This window comes from Cervus elaphus, chromosome 21, assembly GCF_910594005.1.
Source record: "Cervus elaphus chromosome 21, mCerEla1.1, whole genome shotgun sequence".
Lineage (NCBI taxonomy): Eukaryota > Metazoa > Chordata > Mammalia > Artiodactyla > Cervidae > Cervus > Cervus elaphus.
In genome coordinates, this window is record NC_057835.1 from 32888079 (window position 1) to 32908297 (window position 20219).

Sequence of the window (20219 nt, forward strand, 5' to 3'; positions counted from 1 at the left end):
TGTGACCCCATGGACTGCAGCACCGCAGGCCCCTTTGTCCTCCACCACCTCCCAGAGTTTGCTCAAATTCACGTTCATGGACTGCAGCACCGCAGGCCCCTTTGTCCTCCACCACCTCCCAGAGTTTGCTCAAATTCATGTTCATTGAGTTGGTGATGTTCTCTAACCATCTCATCCTCTGTCGTCCCCTTCTCCTCCTGCCCTCAATCTTTCCCAGCATCAGGGTCTTTTCCAATGAGTTGGCTCTTTGCATCAGGTGGCCAAAGTCTGGGAGTTTCAGCTTTAGCAGCAGTACTTTCAGTGAATATTCAGGGTTGATTTCCTTTAGGATGGACTGGTTTGATCTCCGTGCAGTCCAAAGGACTCTCAATAGTCTTTTCCAGCACCACAATTCAAAAGTTATCAATTCTTCGGCACTCAGCCTTCTTTAGGGTACAACTCTTACATCCATTCATGACTACTGGAAAAATAGCTTTGACTATATGGACCTTTGTCAGAAAAGTGATGTCTCTGTTTTTTAATACACTGTCTAGGTTGTCATGTATACTTAAAAATTTGCTAAGAGGGTAGATGTAGATACTATGTTAAGTGTTCTTAATAATAATAAAGAAAGTAGATGGGAGAAAACTTTTGTAGATGAAGGATTATGTTTATGACACATGTTGTGATGGTTTCATTGATGTATGTGCTGTGCTATGATTAGTTGCTGAATCGTGTCCGACTCTTTGTGACCCCGTGGACTGCAGCCCACCAGGCTCCTCTGTCCATGGGGATTCCCCAGGCAAGAATACTGGAGTGGGTAGCCTATCACTTCTCTGGGGGATCTTCCTGACCCAGAAATCAAACTGGGGTCTCCCACATTGCAGGCAGATTCTTTACCAGATGAACCACTAGGGAAGCTCTCATTGATGTATGCTGCTGCTGCTGCTAAGTCACTTCAGTCTTGTCCGACCCTGTGCGACCCCATAGACGGCAGCCCACCAGGCTCCCCCGTCCCTGGGATTCTCAAGGCAAGAACACTGGAGTGGGCTGCCATTTCCTACTCCAATGTGTGAAAGTGAAAAGTGAAAGTGAAGTCGCTCAGTCGTGTCCGACTCGTAGCAACCCGATGGACTGCAGCCTACCAGGCTCCTCTGTCCATGGGATTTTCCAGGCAAGAATACTGGAGTGGGGTGCCATTGCCTTCTCCACATTGATGTATAATTATCTCCAAATTCATCAAATGGTATACATTAAACATATACAGCTTTGCATATGTCAAAAAAAAGAAGAAGAAGAGAGAGAGACAGGGTCCTGCATGATCTGTCCTGTTCTCCACTGTCTCTGAACAAAGGATGATACAGTGAACCTCAATTCCTCTGCTAAGCCATTAAGTGAGGGGGTGCAAAAGCCAGTAACATAGAAAAAGGAAAAAGAGATGTTTTCTCACGGTGGCCAACAAATGTGACTTTCATACAATCTAATGTAAGGAGACAGCAGACTAGCACTGCCTGCTTTTTTTTTCAATCTTAACATATTCTTCTTTTAAAAGTCCAAGTGTACATATTCATATCTTAGTTAAATTTTTACTAGAAATGCTTAAAAGTCAATTAAATCTTAATACTTTCATTCTTAGTCAAGAGTAAGGGCATATGCCAGAACATTATTGCAAGAAAACTTCAAAATAACATGGGAAAAAAAATGCTAAATTTTTTAAAAATGAAGTCAGCACTATGGCTTTAAACCCTAACTGCACTGTATTCTAGCTGTGTGACTTTGGGAACATTATTTCAATGAGACTTACTTTTGTACCCCTATAAAAATGAGGAAAGTTATTGTGAGGGAAGTGAAGTGAAGTGATGTCACTTAGTCGTGTCTGATTCTTTGCGACCCCATGGACTGTAGCCCACCAGGTTCCTCTGTCCATGGGATTCTCCAGGCAAGAATACTGGAGTGGGTTGCCATTTCCTTCCCCAACTGTGAGGGAGGATTCTATCAATTAACTCTACTAATGGCTATAACGTCCTTGCTTCAGTGTCTCTTAGGCACACAGGAAATGCTCAGAAGGGTTGGCCACCATGATTACAAGTCAAGCAAATTCTGTAAGAGTGTGTACTCAAGACACAAAAATAGACTGGAAAGTCAGTAATATCAGAGTAGCTGAACATCTCCACCAGGTAACTGTCCATCATCCAAAGATGTTAATCCCTTCACTTCCTGCCCCCCAAATACAGCCCTGCCGAAACGCTGGGTCACAACTAGACGTGACCAAACAACAAGCCGCCTGTCTTCTGGAATAAAGTGGTTTGGGGACCAGACTTCTAAAGAGCAGCTGATACAAAGCAGAGCTTTCACCAGGGCAATGCTGATTTTCAAACAGAAAACCTCGTCTCTTTAATACTTACAAGTAATCAGCCCACCATTATTAGCGGTCAGGGTACTAAAGACCAAAATGTGTGTGAATCTATGTGATTAACCCAAATCAGGCTCTGCTCTTTCACAGACAAGCTCTGATTTGCTCAACAAAGCACACTATTCACCAACAGAGGGGAGAGGAGCCATAAGCCCAGTTATACAAATCCAGTGCCTAGACCTGGAAGTTAACAATATGTATTTTTAAATTCTGAATTTTCAGAAGCAGGAAATTTTAGGAATTGACTGCACTCTAGTTGCTATGTTTTCAGTTAGAACTGTTTACACTAAGATTAACCAAATAATCCAGTGGACTTCCCTGCTGGTCCAACGGTAAAGAATTCTTGATCCAGGAAGATCCCACAAGCTGAGGAGCAACTAGGCCCATGCACCACTATTACTGACCCTGTGATCCAGAGCCCATGCTCCACAAGAGAGGCCACCGCCATGAGAAGCCCGAGCACCACAATGAAGAGCAGCCCCCACTCACTGCAACTAGAGAAAACCTGTACAAAGCAATGAAGGCCCCGAACAACCAAAAATAAATAAATTATCATTGCACCAATATATGTTCTCCATTTAAATACTCAGGCTAGGTAAGCACTCGCTTATGAAATCTTTTTATTAAAGTTGCAGAAAAATTGATACATATGACATTTATCATTTTTGTATGTAGTTTTTATGTTTGATATCAATACCTATGACTCTAAAATAGTTATATTGAAATAAATAACAATTACTGCACCAAACCCATTCCCTCATCCTGCATTGTAATAAGTACTGACTGAGGACCTATTCAGTGTCAGATATTGTGCTTCGTGCAAAAACTAAAGTCAAGCTTTCAAAGTTTCTTCTTCATTATTATCAATTATTTAGGATAAAGTTACAAAGAGAAATGACAATGGACTTAAATCCTGTTATGATTGTACTTTTAATAAAATTTCTATTAATTTTTGTATTAAGCAATTACAGACTTAATGAATCCTCTCCACTTTGCTATAGACTAAAAAAAAAAAAAAAAAAAAAGATCCAATCTCAAATACTTCATTGTTAGAAAAAAAATGCCAAAGCCATAAAAATGAGCACTTGGGCCATAAAAATGCATGATATAATAGATGTCACCTTCTCTTACTCGGCAAAGCAGCATTCTGTAATTTTGTCCTTTGCCTTTCACAGAACAGTAACCTGAAGTTGCTTCAATGGGGTTTTACTTCGGATAAAGTACAAAAATATTCTTCTCCAAGAAGTCGTTAATCTTTCCTCTGCAGCTGACGGCGCTCTCTGCTCCACTCAATTTGGGGGAAACCCGGGACATATAGCATCCTGCCACCCAGGTCCCTTCAACTCCCCGAGTCCCCCTTTGCTTTCTCCTCCAGGCCATGGGTAGCAGCAAACAGGGATGAACCTCAGTGCCCACAGTCGGCATCACACTTAAAAAATATATATATTCCTTTCTTTAACCTATCAGCGGGCTCCCCTGGTGGCTCAGCGGTAAAGAATCTGCCTGCCAATGCAGGAGACCCTGGTTTGATTCCTGGGTCAGGAAGACCCCCTGAAGGAGGAAATGGCAACTCATTCCAGTATTCTTGCCTGGAGAATCCCACGGATAGAGGAGCCTAGCGGGCTACAGTCAATGGGGTCACAAAAAAAGTTGGACATGACTTAGCGACTAAGCAACAACAACCTATCCATATACTTTTTAAAAAGTCACTGGTTCAACAACAGGTTTAAAAAAAATTCAATTTTAATTCATAACTTCAGCTTTTTCTTCCTTTTTTTGGAAACCATTTTTCCTGAGCCTTTATTTTAACATATATTGTAAACTTTTATGTTAAATAAAAATATATACATTTACAAATTGCGAGATTTTTAAGGAGAATTTAAGACATATACTCACTTATTTTTTAATTTAAAACTGGGCTTCCGCTGGCACTGGTGGAGGTGAGGGGTGTTTTTAGTCCCTTGCTCCAGGCTTTGAAGGTTGGGACTAGTTGGTCCAGAAACTCCAGAAACTTCAAGAAGAAATCTACTGTGTGTTGTTTTTTTATTTATTCTCTGCTTTTGGTGACTGGTGTGCCTAAGCGTGTCTGTAGGAATGCTGTGGAGCCCTCTCTTGCATCAGGGATGAGGAGGCCAGGCCAGCCCATCACCAACACTCTGGGCTTCACGTCTTTCTGCTGAGCGGTTTCAGTACAGAAAGTGCATTTGGATTAAAAAAATACATATATTTAAAAGATGCATGGAGTTACACAGACACACAATAAACCTTACTTGTGAATTGATGGATAAGGAAGAGACATCAATGCATAGCTCATGGTAATCTCCAATTGTTATGTATTAGCAAAGACTGAGTATTTTTTTTATTAAGTTTTTTTTAAAGATGTATTTATTTTTGGTTGCACTGGGTCTTCGTTGCTGTGAGAGACCTTCCTCTAGTTGTGCTTGAGAGCTTTTCTCTAGTTGTGTCAAGTGGGGGCTACTCTCTAGCTGTGATGCGCAGATTTCTCATTGTGGTGGTTTCTCTTGTTGGGAAGCACCAGCTCTAGGCACACTGGCTTCAATAGCTGCAGGGCACAGGCTTAGTTGCTCCAAGGCATATGGGGTCTTCCCAGATCAGTGATGGAACCTGTGTCTCCTGGATTGGTAGGTGGACTCAAGCGCTAGATCACCAAAGAAGCCTGATAGAGAGTATTTTTAAATGTTTACCTTCTATCCTGCTCCTCATGGGCAACCAGAAAAGTGACCCCAGTTGCAGTCTTTTCCGCCCTCTGAACTTCCTTGCAAGAGGCTGTTGTGTTAACTTTCTAGGGCCACTATAACTAGCATGAACCTGTGGCTTGCATGTGAGTGAGCTAAGTCACTTCAGTCATGTCTGACTCTCTGCAACCCCATTGCTGTAACCCACCAGGTTCCTCTGTCCATGGGACTCTCCAGGCAAGAATACTGGAGAGGGTTGCCATGCCCTGCCCCAGGGGATCTTCCCAACCTAGGGATCGAACCCATGTCACTTCCTGCACTGGCAGGCAGGTTCTTTACCACTACTACCACCTGGGAACCCTGAATCTGTAGCCTAAACAATACTAATATACTATCAGATGGTTCTGTAGGCCAGTTGTCCAAAGTGGCTCTCCCCAGGTGAACATCAAAGTGTTAGCAGGGTGAGTCTCCATTCTGGAGCCTCTAGAAAGGGCTCTATCTCCTTGCTTATCCAGCTTCAAGAGGTGCCTGCATTCTTTGATCTTTGCACTCCTTAATCCATCTCCAGAGCAGCAATGGTCAGCTGACTTTCCCTCTTGCCTCCCTCTCCCCATTTTAATTTGTGATTGCATTGAGCACACTAAATAGTTTGGGATCACCACCCATTTTAAGGTTAGCTGATTAGCAACCTTCATTCCACTCTGCCAAGGGACTTAGTCATAGGTTCTAGAGATTAAGGTGGGAACAATTTGGGGATTAAGAGGGCATTAGTCTGTCTGCCACAGCTATAATGAACCTGGAATCAAAAACCCAGTTCTACCCACGTAGCCCTGCAAACTGGTTCATTTCTTATTGTGTTCATCTCTTCTTCTGAAAAAATAGCTTCACAGCTATCTCATGAACAGTAGGGAAGGTTAAATGAGACAATATGTGCAAAACCAGCTAAGCACAGAGCCTGGTATGTTCATTTTCATCTTCCCGTACCTTCCTCTCAAAAGTCAGCTTCCTAGTGGGGTGGAGAAGGATTTTGGACCCAGGTCCATTAGGGGGCTTCACAGGCTCGCTCCTTGCCTTACACCTCACTTCTTCTACTACTAGGGAACACTGAGCTATGGATGATTTTACATACATAATTTTATCCCTCATGACTAAGGTAAGCACTTCAAGATTTCACTCTGATAATGATAAGAGATTTATGCTGATCTGGCATAAAGTCTGAATATTCAAAGGCAGCAGGGAACCAGTTTCACGGAAGACAGTTTTTCCACAGATCAGGGAGGGACACGGTTTGGGGATGATTCATTACAAGCGCATGACATTTATGGTGCACTTTATTTCTGTTATTATTACATCAGCTCCACCTCAGATCATCAGGCATTAGATCCCAGAGGTTCAGAACCCCTGTTTAAAGGGATAGCCAGGATTTATCAGCAAATTGTAATTCCAGTGTTTCAGCAATCCTCAGTGTGGATCCTGTCAGCAGTTTGGAACTTCCCAGGACCCAGAGAATAGTCTCTTTGAATGACATACAAATAAACAGCAAAGTACTGCATTTTCCAAAACCAGCTGTCCCTCTCATTACACAGTAGGAACACTATCTTCAGGGCCCTTTTTTAAAAAAGATACAAAATAAGACAGTGATGCAGCCTGAAAGGTCACAAAAGTTAAAAGCAATCCAAGCTCCTTGGCTTAGTCAGGGTAAGTATGGCAGCCTCTAACTGATCAGTCAATTAGTCAAGAGTCTCAGCTGAGCCTGGAGAGCTTCCTATTACCTCCTATGTAAAAGTCATACAAACCCACCTGCTGAATTAGCATCCTCTCAAGTAGATAATGACTTTGCTTTCAGGGGCCCACATCCTTCTCCCACATTCTGTCATGAGAAAAAGGGAAGAAACAAGAAAACCATCCACTAATGATGACAACCTAGTTCCTCTCATTCTCTTGGCAGTGGTAACAGCGTGAGGGATCCGGAGCATCAGGGTCTCATTGGGGAGTAATTAAGTAATTAGAAAGAGGAAATAATTGATTTGTGTGCTACAGAGATGTCAACAAACCCACATTTCAAAACAACTCGTTATCTACATAACCTTGACATCTTATAATTAAAAAAAAAAATCAGATTGTTTACATTGACTACAACTTATCTTAAAATATTTAAATAGGATTTCTTACCAATGAGAGCATTGGGGGTAGGGTGAGGTGGGGATACGTGGAAGAATGAAAAAGGGAAGGAAACTCATTCTACTTTTTTCCTCTTAAATAGCAACGAGGAGAAAAGTGTTTCTGGGAAATACCAAGGAAACCTGATGGTGCAAGCCAACGGTCTTCCAAGTGACTTCACATTTTACAAAATGTGCACTTCACTTCTCATATCTACCTGTGCGGTAGCTGTCACTTCCACTTTCTATTGAGGAAGATGATTCAGTGGTTATTGGACTATGGACCCTTTGAACCTCCTGTTGAGGAGGGTGACGCCCTATGACATCACCCAGAGAATGTCATTCAGTGAGGTGTTCTCTCCTGGGCTCAATCTTTGAGGTCTTTCTCTAGTTGAAGATTTTTCTCAGCCAGCGTTCTCCCCTAGACCCTCCAAAAGGTCTCACCCTGCTGACTCCTTGATAGCGGCCCAGTAGGACTCCGACCTCTAGGACTAAGAGAGAGTCCTTCTGTGCTGTTTAACATCACTACATCTGTGGTAACTGATTACAGCAGCAGGAAACTCATACAGATTTTGCTATCTGGAAATGACGTGCCCCTGTAAACAAAAACCAAAAAACACAGAAGTGGCTTTGGAATTGGGCAATGGGCAGAGGCTAGAAGAATTTTGAGGAGGATGATAGGAAAAACATAGATTGGACTTCCCTGGTGGTCCAGTGGTTTAGACTCCAAGCCTCCACTGCAGGGTGGCATGGGTTCCAGCCCTGCTCGGGGAACTAAGATCCCACATGCTCAGTGGTGCAGCCAAAATAACTGAATAAATAAATAAATAAAGTAGTTTAAAAATAAAGTATCAATAATTTGTTCCTCTTAAAAAAAAAAACTGATCTCCTTGAATAGATGGTAAGTAGAAATATGGATATCAACAATTCCACTAGTGAGGACTCAGAAGGAATATATATTGAAATAATTATCTTAAAGAACACTTACTTTATCACAAATAAACTGTAAGTAGAAATACGAACATTAAGGGCACTGCTGCTGAGGGCTCAGGTGAAATGAGGAGCCTGTTACTGGAAACCGGAGAAAATGGATCTTAATCATACACAGTGTGTCCTGCAGTTACGTGGAAAGTAGATTTTGTAAACAGTGAATTTGGCTATTTAGCTGGGGAGATTTTTAAGCAAAGTGCTGAAAGGACAGACTGGTTTCTTCTTGCTGCTTATATGAAAGTGTGAGAGAAAGCTACAGATTAAGGGGAAACTGTTAAGCATTGTACAAAGGACACAGGAAGTAATTTGGGGAAAATTCTCAGCCTACCTTGATTGCAAGAGACCCTAAAACTAGAAGATTCACTGTCAGGAAAGCGTGCTCTGAAGGGGACGTCAAGGTTGTGGCTGGACAATTTTTGCTAGTGCCTGGGAAGAATAAGGGCTTCTCTGCAATGCAGGAGATATGGGTTTGATCCCTGGGTCGGGAAGATCCCCTGGAAGAGGGCTCAGTAACTCACTCCAGTATTCTTGCCTGGAGAATCCCATGGACAGAGGAGCCTAGTGGGCTACAGTCCATGGGGTCGCAGAGAATCAAACACAACTGAAGCGACTTAGCACACACACAGGGGAAAAGTCAAAAGGTTGGCATGTTCAGTCATACACGTTCATTAATATATAATTAGTCAGTCATCGAAAACATTAGGAACGTGACTCATGTTTCCCCTCAGGCATCTCAGAAGAAGCCAGGAATATAAATGGGGTTACCCAGAAAATATCTGTGGAAAAGTCTGATAGAGTAAATCACTATGACAAACATGGGAGACCCACAAGGTTCTTGGGAATTTTTGTCCTAGCATAGATCATACCCAGAGGCCCACACCTGATTTAGATGATTGAAATAATGAAACTTGGGACTTCTAAGCTGATGAAATTTAGATGAGATTTTGAGCTTTGATTTGATGCTATAATTGGTAGAGAATTTTATGGATGTTGTGATAGGGTGGTTATATTTTGCACGTAAAATGGACATAAATCTCTGAAGGTCAGAGGGAGCACTGTGATAGGAAGAACAGTTAGAGTTAGTTAAGTCATTCAGTTGTGTCCAACTCTTTGCAACCCCGTGGACTGCAGCCCACCAGGCTCCTCTGTCCATGGGCTTTTCCAGGCAAGAATACTGGAAGAATACCAGGGAAGCCCTGATAGGAAGAATAGCATCCCCCAAAGAGGTCCATGTCTTAATCCCTAAAACCAAAGATGTCCATGTCTTAATCCTTAATCCCTAACCTCAATATGTTACCTAACATGGCAAAAAGGACTTTGCCAATGTGACTGAATTAAGGACCTTGAGATGGGAAGATTATCCTGGGTGGTTCAATGTAGTCACAAAGGTTCTCAGAAGAAAGGAGTGTCAGAGTCGGAAAAAAGAGATTTGAGTTCTGGTGGCCTCTAGAAGCTGGGAGAAGGAAGGAGATGGATTCTCTTGTTGATCCACCAAAAGGAATGTGGCCTACCAACACCTTGACTGAAGTCAGTAACACTCATTTTCAGACTTCTCATATCCCGAACTGTAAGATTAAAAAATCTGTGTTACACAACTAAAGATCCTACATGCTGCAGCTAAGACCTGGCATAATCAGATAAATAAATTTTTAAAAAATCTGTTACTGCCCTCTCCCCATGACATTTTCTGTAAATACTTTCTCCCATTGATTATAAAGCTTTTAATTCTGTTTTATGTGTCCTCTTCAGGAAACATGATATTTAGTGCCACTTTTATCTCATTTAAAACAATTTAACAATTTTATATTTCTTTTATATTTTTTGGTAGGACTGATTTTGGTCCTTTTTACAGGGGATGGGGAAGTAGGGAAAGAATAACAGAGATGTGTTTGTTTTCAACTCTGTCTTGCTACACAGACTCTGTATTTATATGATGTTGTCTTCTAAAATATATTGGAAAGTATCTGTATTTAAGTCTATTATTAGTAAACAGTGTTTTTGGTTTTTTTTTAAATGTAGCTAATTATTGGACAAAAACATATATCATATGTTACTAATGATGTTCTGGAAATGAATTGGAATTCCTAGAACCACTCAAATCACACCTTCTAAGTTAGAATCCTAACCACTACCACTGATCCAGAATGCTGGTTCTTTGAAAAAGAAAAAATTATTTAAAACATTTAAAAATAATTTTTCAAAGTTTTATTTAAATGTATTGCTTATTTTGTGTTATGAAAGAAAGGTATATGTATTATGACAATTTGAAAATATAGGCATAAAATAGGAGATAAAAAATTATCCCACAAAAAGAAATCACCTAGATATAATCACTGTTAGAAATGTGGGTTTAGGTTCTTGTTAATGATGAAGTAGGACTTCTCAGGTGGCTCAGTGGTAAAGAACCTGCCTGCCAATGCAGATGTGAGTTCAATCCCTGGGTCAAGAAGATCCCCTGAAGAAGGAATGGCAACCATCTCCAGTATTCTTGCCTGGAAAATTCCATGGACAGAGAGAAGCCTGGTGGATCACAAAAAGTCAGATACAGCAGGAATGGTGAAGTAGCTTAAAATAACCTAACATTTTCACAGATAATAAAATGTAAAATAAACAGACAAAAAAAATGTTTTAAATGTGTTAAAGAATAAGCAAAAGAAGGCAGATACTGAAGGGAAGTCACCCCTTAAAGAACAGACTCATAATGAATTAGGTCCAGGGTACACAGCAGTTCCTCTGATAGATCTGCAAGAGGGAGAGGCAGCTGAAACTCAAGCAACATGCTACAGTATTACTGATCGAGGTGTCAGAGTTTGGGGTTGGAAGTGGGTGTAAATCCAGAAGAGAAACCTAGAAAAAATATGCATATAATCACCCCTCAAATTGTTGGCCAAACTCAGAAGTGTGGATCTGTGGAGGAGATTTCAAAGAGCCCTTTGGAAGGAGTCAGTTGGAAGATTCAAAGAACTGAACAGAGGTTTCAGGTGCTGCCCACTGCTGGGGGGACAGAGTTGAGGGTTTGAATCCTAGCAAAGAAAAGACGCTTAGAAAATATCCTCAGCTTTCCATGTGTGTGTCAATCACTCAGTCATGTCCGACTCTGTGCGACCCCATGGACTGTAGCCCACCAGGCTCCTCTGTCCACTGGATTTCCCTGGCAATCCCACCAGAAGTGGATTTCCCGGTATATGGAACTTTCCATAGACTTTATAAGAAAAATAAAGCTAAGCTTCCCCAAGTTCAAGAGAAATACATCTACACTCTAAAACAAAATTCAACACTCTTCAGGGGAAGACAAACATTCAGAATCTAGAAAGCTGGGTTTATAAACGCACAGACCGGCCACATCTGATACAGGTGAAGATACAGAGCAACTGGAACTCTTGAATAGCATGTACTGGTAGAAGTGTTACAAACAGTATACTTTGGAAAAGTGGCATTTTCCAACACAGTTATGAGTGTAAGTCTCTACCCCATGACCCATCAATCTTCTCAAAGGTTTCAGGATTTTAACCCAAGAAATAACTAAATATATGCCCACAAAGAGTCTTACAAAAGAATGATTGCACATGCATGCCCAGTCACTTCAGTGGTATCTGACTCTTTTGTAACCCCATGGATTATAGCCTGCCAAGCTCCTCTGTCTGAGATTTCCCAGGCAAGAATACTGGACTGGTTGCCATTTCCTTCTCCAGGAGACCTTCCCCACCCAAGGATCAAACCTGAGTCTCCTGCTTGGTAGGCAGATTCTTTACCAGTGAGCTGCCTGGAAAGCCCCTACCTATACATAGAAAAGAACTAAAATCATTAACTTGAGATGCCTATTTTTTTGTGATTAGCAGTAACCTTTTGATGTACATGGATTATTTTTTTTCTTCCTCAGCAAAAACTCCTATATATCCTGGCTCCTTCCTTGCCTTTTTGGAACAGTTTCTCAGAGCTATGTGTAAGGCTGTCTATTGGGCTATATAGTTTTCATAAGGTTCCGGATACAACATAACTCATAACTTTAGGTTGTGCATTTCACAACCTTCAGTTGACAATAGCTATGGCACTGCACTGTTCTGCGGAGCAAATGTGAAGCCATTATTACTCAAACATTTGATTAAGTGATCAAAGAAAGCCACTCCACGACTATTACAAAGTCAAAAATGAGATCAATCCATAATCACGTCTAAATATTGACAGAAATCATGTCTAAATACTGACAGAAATCACTGTCTACATCAATAAAATGACCAAATATCCCCCAAACATTACTAATTCTAGTGTCTGTTGCTTTTATACTAATTGCTGATTCAGCCTCAATGCATTCCTCTTGCCTCATCCAGGAGACTTATTAAGGTGTCCAATCACAGACTAGCCTCAACCATCTGAGAGTATCTTACCAACAGAGCAAAATCTTGCTTCCTTGAACTGTCCCCAAAATCACATAACAGAAACCCAAATCCCATAAATAGGTCCTTTCTAACACTCTTATCCAGAAGAATGGTGTGTGTTCTTCCTCATAGCAATAAGCAATAATTCAGCTCATTCCAGATGTGTTCCCAGTGGTCTTTGGCTGGACGTCACTGAACCATGTACATGAACATATTCTGTTTTGTAAGTTTGTTCACTTACTGTATCTTGAATGTAGATTTCTATGTCTTCATCATGGCTACAGAAGTTTCTATGACTCTGACATGCAATAATATTTTTAACTAAAACAGTATTTTTTTGGAAAACAGTTTTTTTCTAATGTCTCACTGTTATAAGTAGCCCTAATGAGCACTGTGCTAATTAAATCTTTAAGGACCTTCATGATTACGTCACCAGGAGAGATTCCTTTAAATAAAATTACTGGAATTATTGCCTCAAGAGATATGAAACATAATACTACACTGCACTCTCATCTGAATATAAAACCTTAGGAGCTACTACTGTAGGACAGACAGTGTTTAAATCCACTTCAAACAGGCTAGATGTCCATCAACTCTCAGTTTCACTCTTATCAATTCTGTGTTGTGCTGTGAGCCACGCTGAGTCGCTCAGTTGTGTCCGACTCTTTGCACCCCCACGGACTGTAGTCCGAGGGCTCCTCTGTCCATGGGGATTCTCCAGGCAAGAATACTGGAGTGAGTTGTCATGCTCTCCTCCATAGGATCTTCCCAAACCAGGGATCGAACCCAGGTCTCCCACGTTGCAGGAGAATTCTCCGTTTTATCAACTCTGAAGGTCCTTTGTCCTCAACAAACTAGACTTCTCAGCAGCATCTGACGCAGGTAACTCCCTTACCTGTTTAAACACGTTTCTATCTAGCTTCCAGGACACCACATTCCCTTGGTTTTCTTCCCATGCTGTCGGCCCCTCCTTCTCAGCCTTCTTTGGTGATCTTCTTCTGCCTGGCTCTTCAATAAGGAGAATGCCCTGGGACCCCTGCTTCTTCATCACTCTTTCACAAGGTGACCAACCTTACTCATGACTTGATGTTCCATTTTCATATTGTGACTTTTATCATTAAACATCTTCCCTGGACCTTGCCACCAAGCACCAGAAACAGACTTCCTTACTGATCTAACATGTCCCCAACAAAATCACTGATCTTCCCAACCTCCCCACCTGACCGAGATCCACCCAGGTGATCAGACAAAAAAGGAAGAGGAAAAAAAGCTATGAAGAACCTGGTGTTATGAAAAAGTGACTCAGCAAGAAAAGACAAACAGATTTCAAAGTGAGTACTTTTATGTTCTGTTCTCCTTCCCCTTTTCAAATCAGATAACAAAGTGACGCACTTCTGAGTTTTGTTGTTGTTAATACGCTGTTTTTTCTGTTCTAATAAAAATAACAGAGTAATTTAGAAAGATGGTAACGATAACCCTATATGCAAAACAGAAAAAGAGACACAGAAATACAGAACAGACTTTTGAACTCTGTGGGAGAATGTGAGGGTGGGATATTTCAAAAGAACAGCATGTATACTATCTATGGTGAAACAGATCACCAGCCCAGGTGGGATGCATGAGACAAGTGCTCGGGCCTGGTGCACTGGGAAGACCCAGAGGAATCGGGTGGAGAGGGAGGTGGGAGGGGGGATCGGGATGGGGAATACGTGTAAATCTATGGCTGATTCATATCAATGTATGACAAAACCCACTGAAATGTTGTGAAGTAATTAGCCTCCAACTAATAAAAAAAAATAAAATTTAAAAAAATAGTAAAAAAAAAAAAAAATAACAGAGTAAGTGTATAAAATACACACTACAAGCTCACTGCTGTGCTTAGTCGTTCAGTCGTGAGGGTCTCTTTGCACACTCTTTGTGGGACCCATGTACTGCAGACCACCAGGCTCCTCTGTCCATGGGATTCTCCAGGCAAGAATACTGGAGTGGGTTGCTATGCCCTCCTTCGGGGGACCATTCCCAACCCAGGGATCGAACCCAGGTCTCCCCAGTAGCAGGCGGATTCTGAGAACTACGGTCTGAGCCGCCAGGGAAGCCCAAGAAACCAAAGTGGGTAGCCTATCCCTTCTCCTGGGGATATTCCCCACCCAGGAATCGAACCCGGGTCTCCTGTGCTGCAGGCAGATTCCTTAGCAGCTGAGCTACCAGGGAAGCCCCTGCAACCTCATTAAGTATCCACAAAAATCCCAGGAGTTACTATTCTTTTTCCAGATGCCGGTCAGTGGTAAACTGAGTACCAAAGAGGCAGCCAGAGGTACTATTCATACCATACACTGGGATTTTCCTAAAACATTTCACTTCTAACAAAATGAAATGAAACAGAATTCCCCTCCTGAGATACTTCGCAGGCTAGGCCATAAAGCACCAGCTCACTGCAGCAAGGCACCAAAACGTGTCTGGAAACCATGCGTGACACCTAGTGTGTAACACGCAAACCCAGGGCTGACTACAACCGAGCCTGGAGCAGCGAATCGAATTCGAATTCGGTGCCCACGCTTGCACACGGTCTGCGCGTGCCTGAGAAAGAGGCAGGGAAGCTTTGTGTTAACACCCGACCCCCAGAGACGCCGGCCTGCCCACAAGTTGTGAGCCCGCGCGCCGGGGATGCTGGAGGGTGCTCTGGGCCCAGGACGCATGCGTGGCCCCGGCGGGCGCGGGGTCAGCGGGGCGCTTACCTGGTGCGCTGCGCGCTCAGGCACAAGACCAGCAGCAGCAGGGCCGCGGCGAGGGCCAGGCCCGGGGAGCCGAGCGACCGCGGCAGCCACGGCTCCGGCCAGAAGCCGCCCATGCCCGCGCTCATGTCTTCCGCCGTCCCGATTGCGCGCAGATCAGGGTAGCCGGGGTCTCTCTCCAAGCGGCGCGGCCTCGCGACTCTGCAAGGGCCCAGGAGGCTGGCCAGGCCGTGGCGCCGCCTGGATGTCACCGAGGGCCGAGTCTCAAAGTTCCCAGACTCCCCTCCTCCGACCCACCCCCCCTCACCCACGCGCACCGCCCCGCTCGGCCACCGCCTCCCGCCCGGAGCTTCTGGAACGCGGCGCGCCGCCCCCCACCCCCACCCCCTCGGGTCCCCGCCGGGGGGTAGGAAGGAAAAAGGGCTAGAGCCGAGGGGGAAGGGGCTAGGATTTCCCCGGCTGGAGCCGCTAAAGGCCGGAGAGAAGGGGATTTCAGTTCTGAGCTGGAAGTGAGTCGCTTGCGTCTGGCATCCCTTAGCCCGCGCCCCGGGTCGGAGGGACCGCGCTGGCCCTCGAGGAGGTTTGGAACTGTGCCCGCTGCGCTTGGGCCCCGGCGACCACATAGAAATCCCCACACGCCTCCCCATCCCCGCCCCCGTCCATCCCGCGGGGTGCCTGTGGGCCGCGCTGCCCTCCGCCTACCTGGTCTACGCCGCGCTCCTCGGCTCCCTCCCGCGCTTGCTGGGCACCCATGCCAGTCCCAGGGGCCCGAAAACCGGGGACCCAGATGGGACCCTCCAGAAGCCCTGATGGGGTAAGACTTCCAGAAGCGAGAAGACACGTGAAACGAGCTGTTAAAAAAGGACGCTAAGGTACTAACTACAGCAGAAGTGGTACAAGCCCCCGCAAGTTGTCCTCGGGACAAGGAAGAAACTTTTGAAAAGATCTCTTCCTTAGGAATGATCATTCACATTGCTTGACACATGTTTATTTACCCTCCACACCAAACTGGGAGCAGTGCTTTTTTTGTGTGTTAGAGAACATATAGGGCTTCCCATGTGACTTAGTGGTAAAGAATCTGCCTGACCATGCAGGAGCCTCAGGAGACTTGGGTTCTATGCCTGTGTCCGGAAGACCTTCTGGAGGAGGAAATGGCAACCCACTCCAGTATTCTTGCCTGGAGAATCCCATGGACAGGAACCTGGTGGGCTATAGTCCATGGGGTCATAAAGACTCCCACAGGACTGAGCAGGTATGCAAGAGAATATATAATGAGGCTCAGTTTAAGGGCTTCCCTGGGGCTCAAACTGTGAAGAGTTTACCTGCAATGCCAGAGACCCAGTCCGATCCCTGGGTTGGAAGATCCTGTGGAGAAGGAAATGGCGACCCACTCCAGTATCTTTGCCAGGAGAATCCCATGCACAGAGGATCTTGGCAGCCTATAGTCCATGGGGTCACAAAGAGCCAAACAAGACTGAGCGACTAACACTTTAACTTTCAGGTGAAGTAACTTACTCTGGCCACCCAGTTAAGTAATTAATAACCATTCTAACCAGGACTGTTCCAGTACCATCATGCTCTTTCCTTTAGGTAAGATTTTATTTCAGTGTTCTCCAGACTCTTACAGTGGCCTCGGAACTGGTCTCCATACGTTTGACCTTTGAGTTTTCCAGCCCGTCTCCCAGTTGCCACATCCCTACAACACAGAGTTAGCCAGATTTAACCCTGTTCAAAATTCTCACTGGTTGCCTTTGTGATAAAGTCATTAATCTTGGGCCTGAAATGAGAAGCCCTCCACAATCTGCCTCCATCCATGGCTAGGATAGGTCCGTATACTGAAACGCTTGAGCCACTGTGTCCCTCACAATCAGTCCTTTCACACCTTTGTTTATGATGTTCTCAGCCTGAAAAAGTTTCCTCTTTCCCCTAAATACTAAAATTCTATTATACCTACCTGTTAAGACCCAGCCCAAATACCACTTCCTGGTAGAAATTACTACTAAGTCTTGTAATTAATCTTTCCCTCTTCCAGACTTTTAACACTCTCTGTTTTTCATCCCAGGAATCAAACCCGAGTCCTGCGTCTCCTGCATTGTCAGGCAGATTCTTTACCACTGAGCCACCTGGAAAACCCTATATGTTCTCTAACACAATGCTGAAAATTACGTTCCAAGTTTGGTGTGGAGAGTAAATACACACGTGTGAATTTTCACATTTCACATTTTCCCAAGGCGGGTTACTTCTGTCTCACCTGCTATAGAAGTTGAGACCTCGCTCTTAGACAACCTTGTCTGCACCTACACTCTGCCCCTTATCACCCTGGTCCCCGACCCTGGAGTTGAGATAATGTATTGGGTTGGCCAAAAGGTTTCTTCAGTTTTTATGTAAAAATGAAAGAAACATTTTTCATTTTCGCCAAGAACTTTACTGAACAGTGTATTCACTGCTTTGTTCCACTACCTTCTGCCATTTTTCAGCAACTTTGTAATTCCATCTTCCCAAAACCTTTTAGCTTTTTGAGCAAAGAACTGTTCCAGGTGCCTTTTACAGTCTTCCAGGGAATGGAAATTTTTTCCGTTAAGAGAATTTTGTAAAGACTTAAATAAATGGAAAACTGAAGGTACCATGTGTGGTGAATACATTGGATGAATCAGAGCTTCCTAGCTAAGCTTTAACAGCTTTTGCCTGGTCATCAAAAAAACACGTGGTCTTGTGATATTCTGATGGAAGAGTATGTGTTTTCTGTCAATTAATTCCAGACACTTTTCTCTGATGCTACTTTCAGTTTGGTCTAGTTGGGATCAGTACTTGTTGGAATTAATCATTTGGTTTTCCAGAAAGAAAGTGAAAGTCGTTCTGTCATGTCCAACTCTGCGACCCCATGGACCATACAGACCATGGAATTCTCCAGGTCAGAATACTGGAGTGGGGTAGCCGTTCCCTTCGCCAGAGGATCTTCCCAACCCATGGATCAAACCCAGGTCTCCCACATTGCAGGCAGATTCTTTACCAGATGAGCCACAGGGAAGCCCTTGGTTTTCCAGAATGTTAGAAGACTGCCTTCCAATCCCCCATATACATACCATCACCTTCTTTGGATGGAGACCAACCTTTAGAGTGGTTGGTGGTGGTTCATTTCACTTGGTCCACAATCTCTTCTGTCCTATGTTGTTGTACAGTATCTACTTTTCATCCTCTGTCACTATTTGATTTAAAAACAACATGTTTTCATTACATTTAAGTAGAGAATTGCATGCAGAAATACTATCAAGAACTTTTTTTCTGCTTATCTTATGTGGAACTGAAATTCAAAGCAATGAACATAACGAAACTGTTGCAAATGATTTTCAGCACTTGATCTGGATATTTTGAGTATGTCAGCTATCTCCCACATGACATAAGGTTGATTGTGCTCACTTAATGTCTTGATTTGATCACTATCAACTTCAATTGGTCTTTTGGAGCATGGAGCATCAACCAGTGAGAAATCTCCACTTTTGACCCATTTGATCAGTCTCTGTACTTTCTCCATACCCTTCTTGAAATAATAAAGCATAATATATCAATGTTGCTTTTTTCTTCCATCTTCAATATTAAAATGGTTATACAAAAATTCACCCTTTATTTTTAATGTGGGCTGATATTGTTGTCACAATACAATCTAACAAAATTGTTTCTAATGAAGTTAAAGACAACAAAACACCGCTAGAGTCATCTTGCAGGAAAAAAAAAAAAATGAACTTTTTGACTAACCCAGTAGTTGGAATAACTTTCCATGTGCCTTGCCCTTAGTTCATGGTCCAGAACTGAATTACTTGTGTTGCTGTCCTTGGCCTTAAAACTGGGAATGTCTGGGCAAGCAGAACTCTAATGTTTTTGAGCTTCTTTATCTTGTACTTTGATTCCAGGGTTTTTTGTACTGCCCCTCCTATCTCCTGTGATAGATTCAGTTTTCCAGGAAATGAGCATACAGTGAGCCAACAGCTATCCTGTCCCCTCTGAGAAAAATCAAATTGGTTTTCATCACTACTGGCCAGCAGAGTCAGTTTACAGGATGGAATCAATGCCTCGCATTTCTGTATCCACTGAAGAAAAGCCCTCTCACTAATTTTCACAAGAAGCCTCAACTTTTATGCTTCAGTTTTTCATTTGACTCCTGGATGACTCTTCTGTTTGAAAAGATATGTTAAAATGTTCATCATTAGTTTATTGAATGTTTACCATGGGCCAGGCACCATGCTAAACTTTTTATTTTATAGCATTAATAACAGATAGTGCCAGCAGTTAATCACAGTGTCTTAGGTAGGTGGAAGGAGGAAGACTACACTGTCAACCCACTGAATATGGTTGGCAACTGTGATATTGCTATCTCCCTGTGGTATCGCTATAGTATCTTACTTAGAATGCTTTATGGCAGGGGTTCCCAACCTCCAGGCCTTGGACTGGTACCTCCTGTTAGATCAGTGACAGCATTAAATTAGAAATAAAGTGCACAATAAATGTAACGTGCTTGAATCATCCCCAAACCATCCCCACTCCCTCCCTGGTCCGTGGAAGAATTATCTTCAATGAAACCGGTCCCTCGTGCCAAAAAGGTTGGTGACCACTGCTTTGTGGTATATACTTAATACATTTTGAATATGTGTTTCTCTTAGGTTTGCCATTTCTGCTAAAAGGGAACTCCATACTGTAAACTGGGGCTTCTCTGGTAACTCAGATGGTAAAGAATCTGCCTGCAATGCAGGAGACCTGGGTTCGATCCCTGGGTCAGGAACATTCCCTGGAGAAGGGAATGGCAACCCAGTCTGGTATTCTTGCCTGAAGAATCCCACAAGACAGGACAGAGGAACCTGACGGGCTACAGTCCATGGGGT

The 20219-nt window shown here is 43.3% G+C and overlaps 1 protein-coding gene across 5 annotated transcripts in view; it reads right to left on the reverse strand.

Moving 5' to 3' along the window:
• The window catches only part of LOC122678934 (cytochrome P450 7B1), a 735200-nt gene extending 719110 nt beyond the window's left edge, over positions 1-16090 (reverse strand). For 3 of the 5 annotated variants that reach the window (XM_043879094.1, XM_043879092.1, XM_043879093.1), the window contains exon 1: positions 15349-16089. In XM_043879094.1, coding sequence (XP_043735029.1) covers positions 15349-15992 — 644 coding nt within the window. In that variant the 5' untranslated portion in view covers positions 15993-16089. Of the gene's footprint in view, positions 1-15348 lie in introns of all 5 variants that reach the window. The other 2 variants (XM_043879091.1, XM_043879090.1) reach the window with 2 other exon arrangements.
• Positions 16091-20219: the final 4129 nt, after the last annotated feature.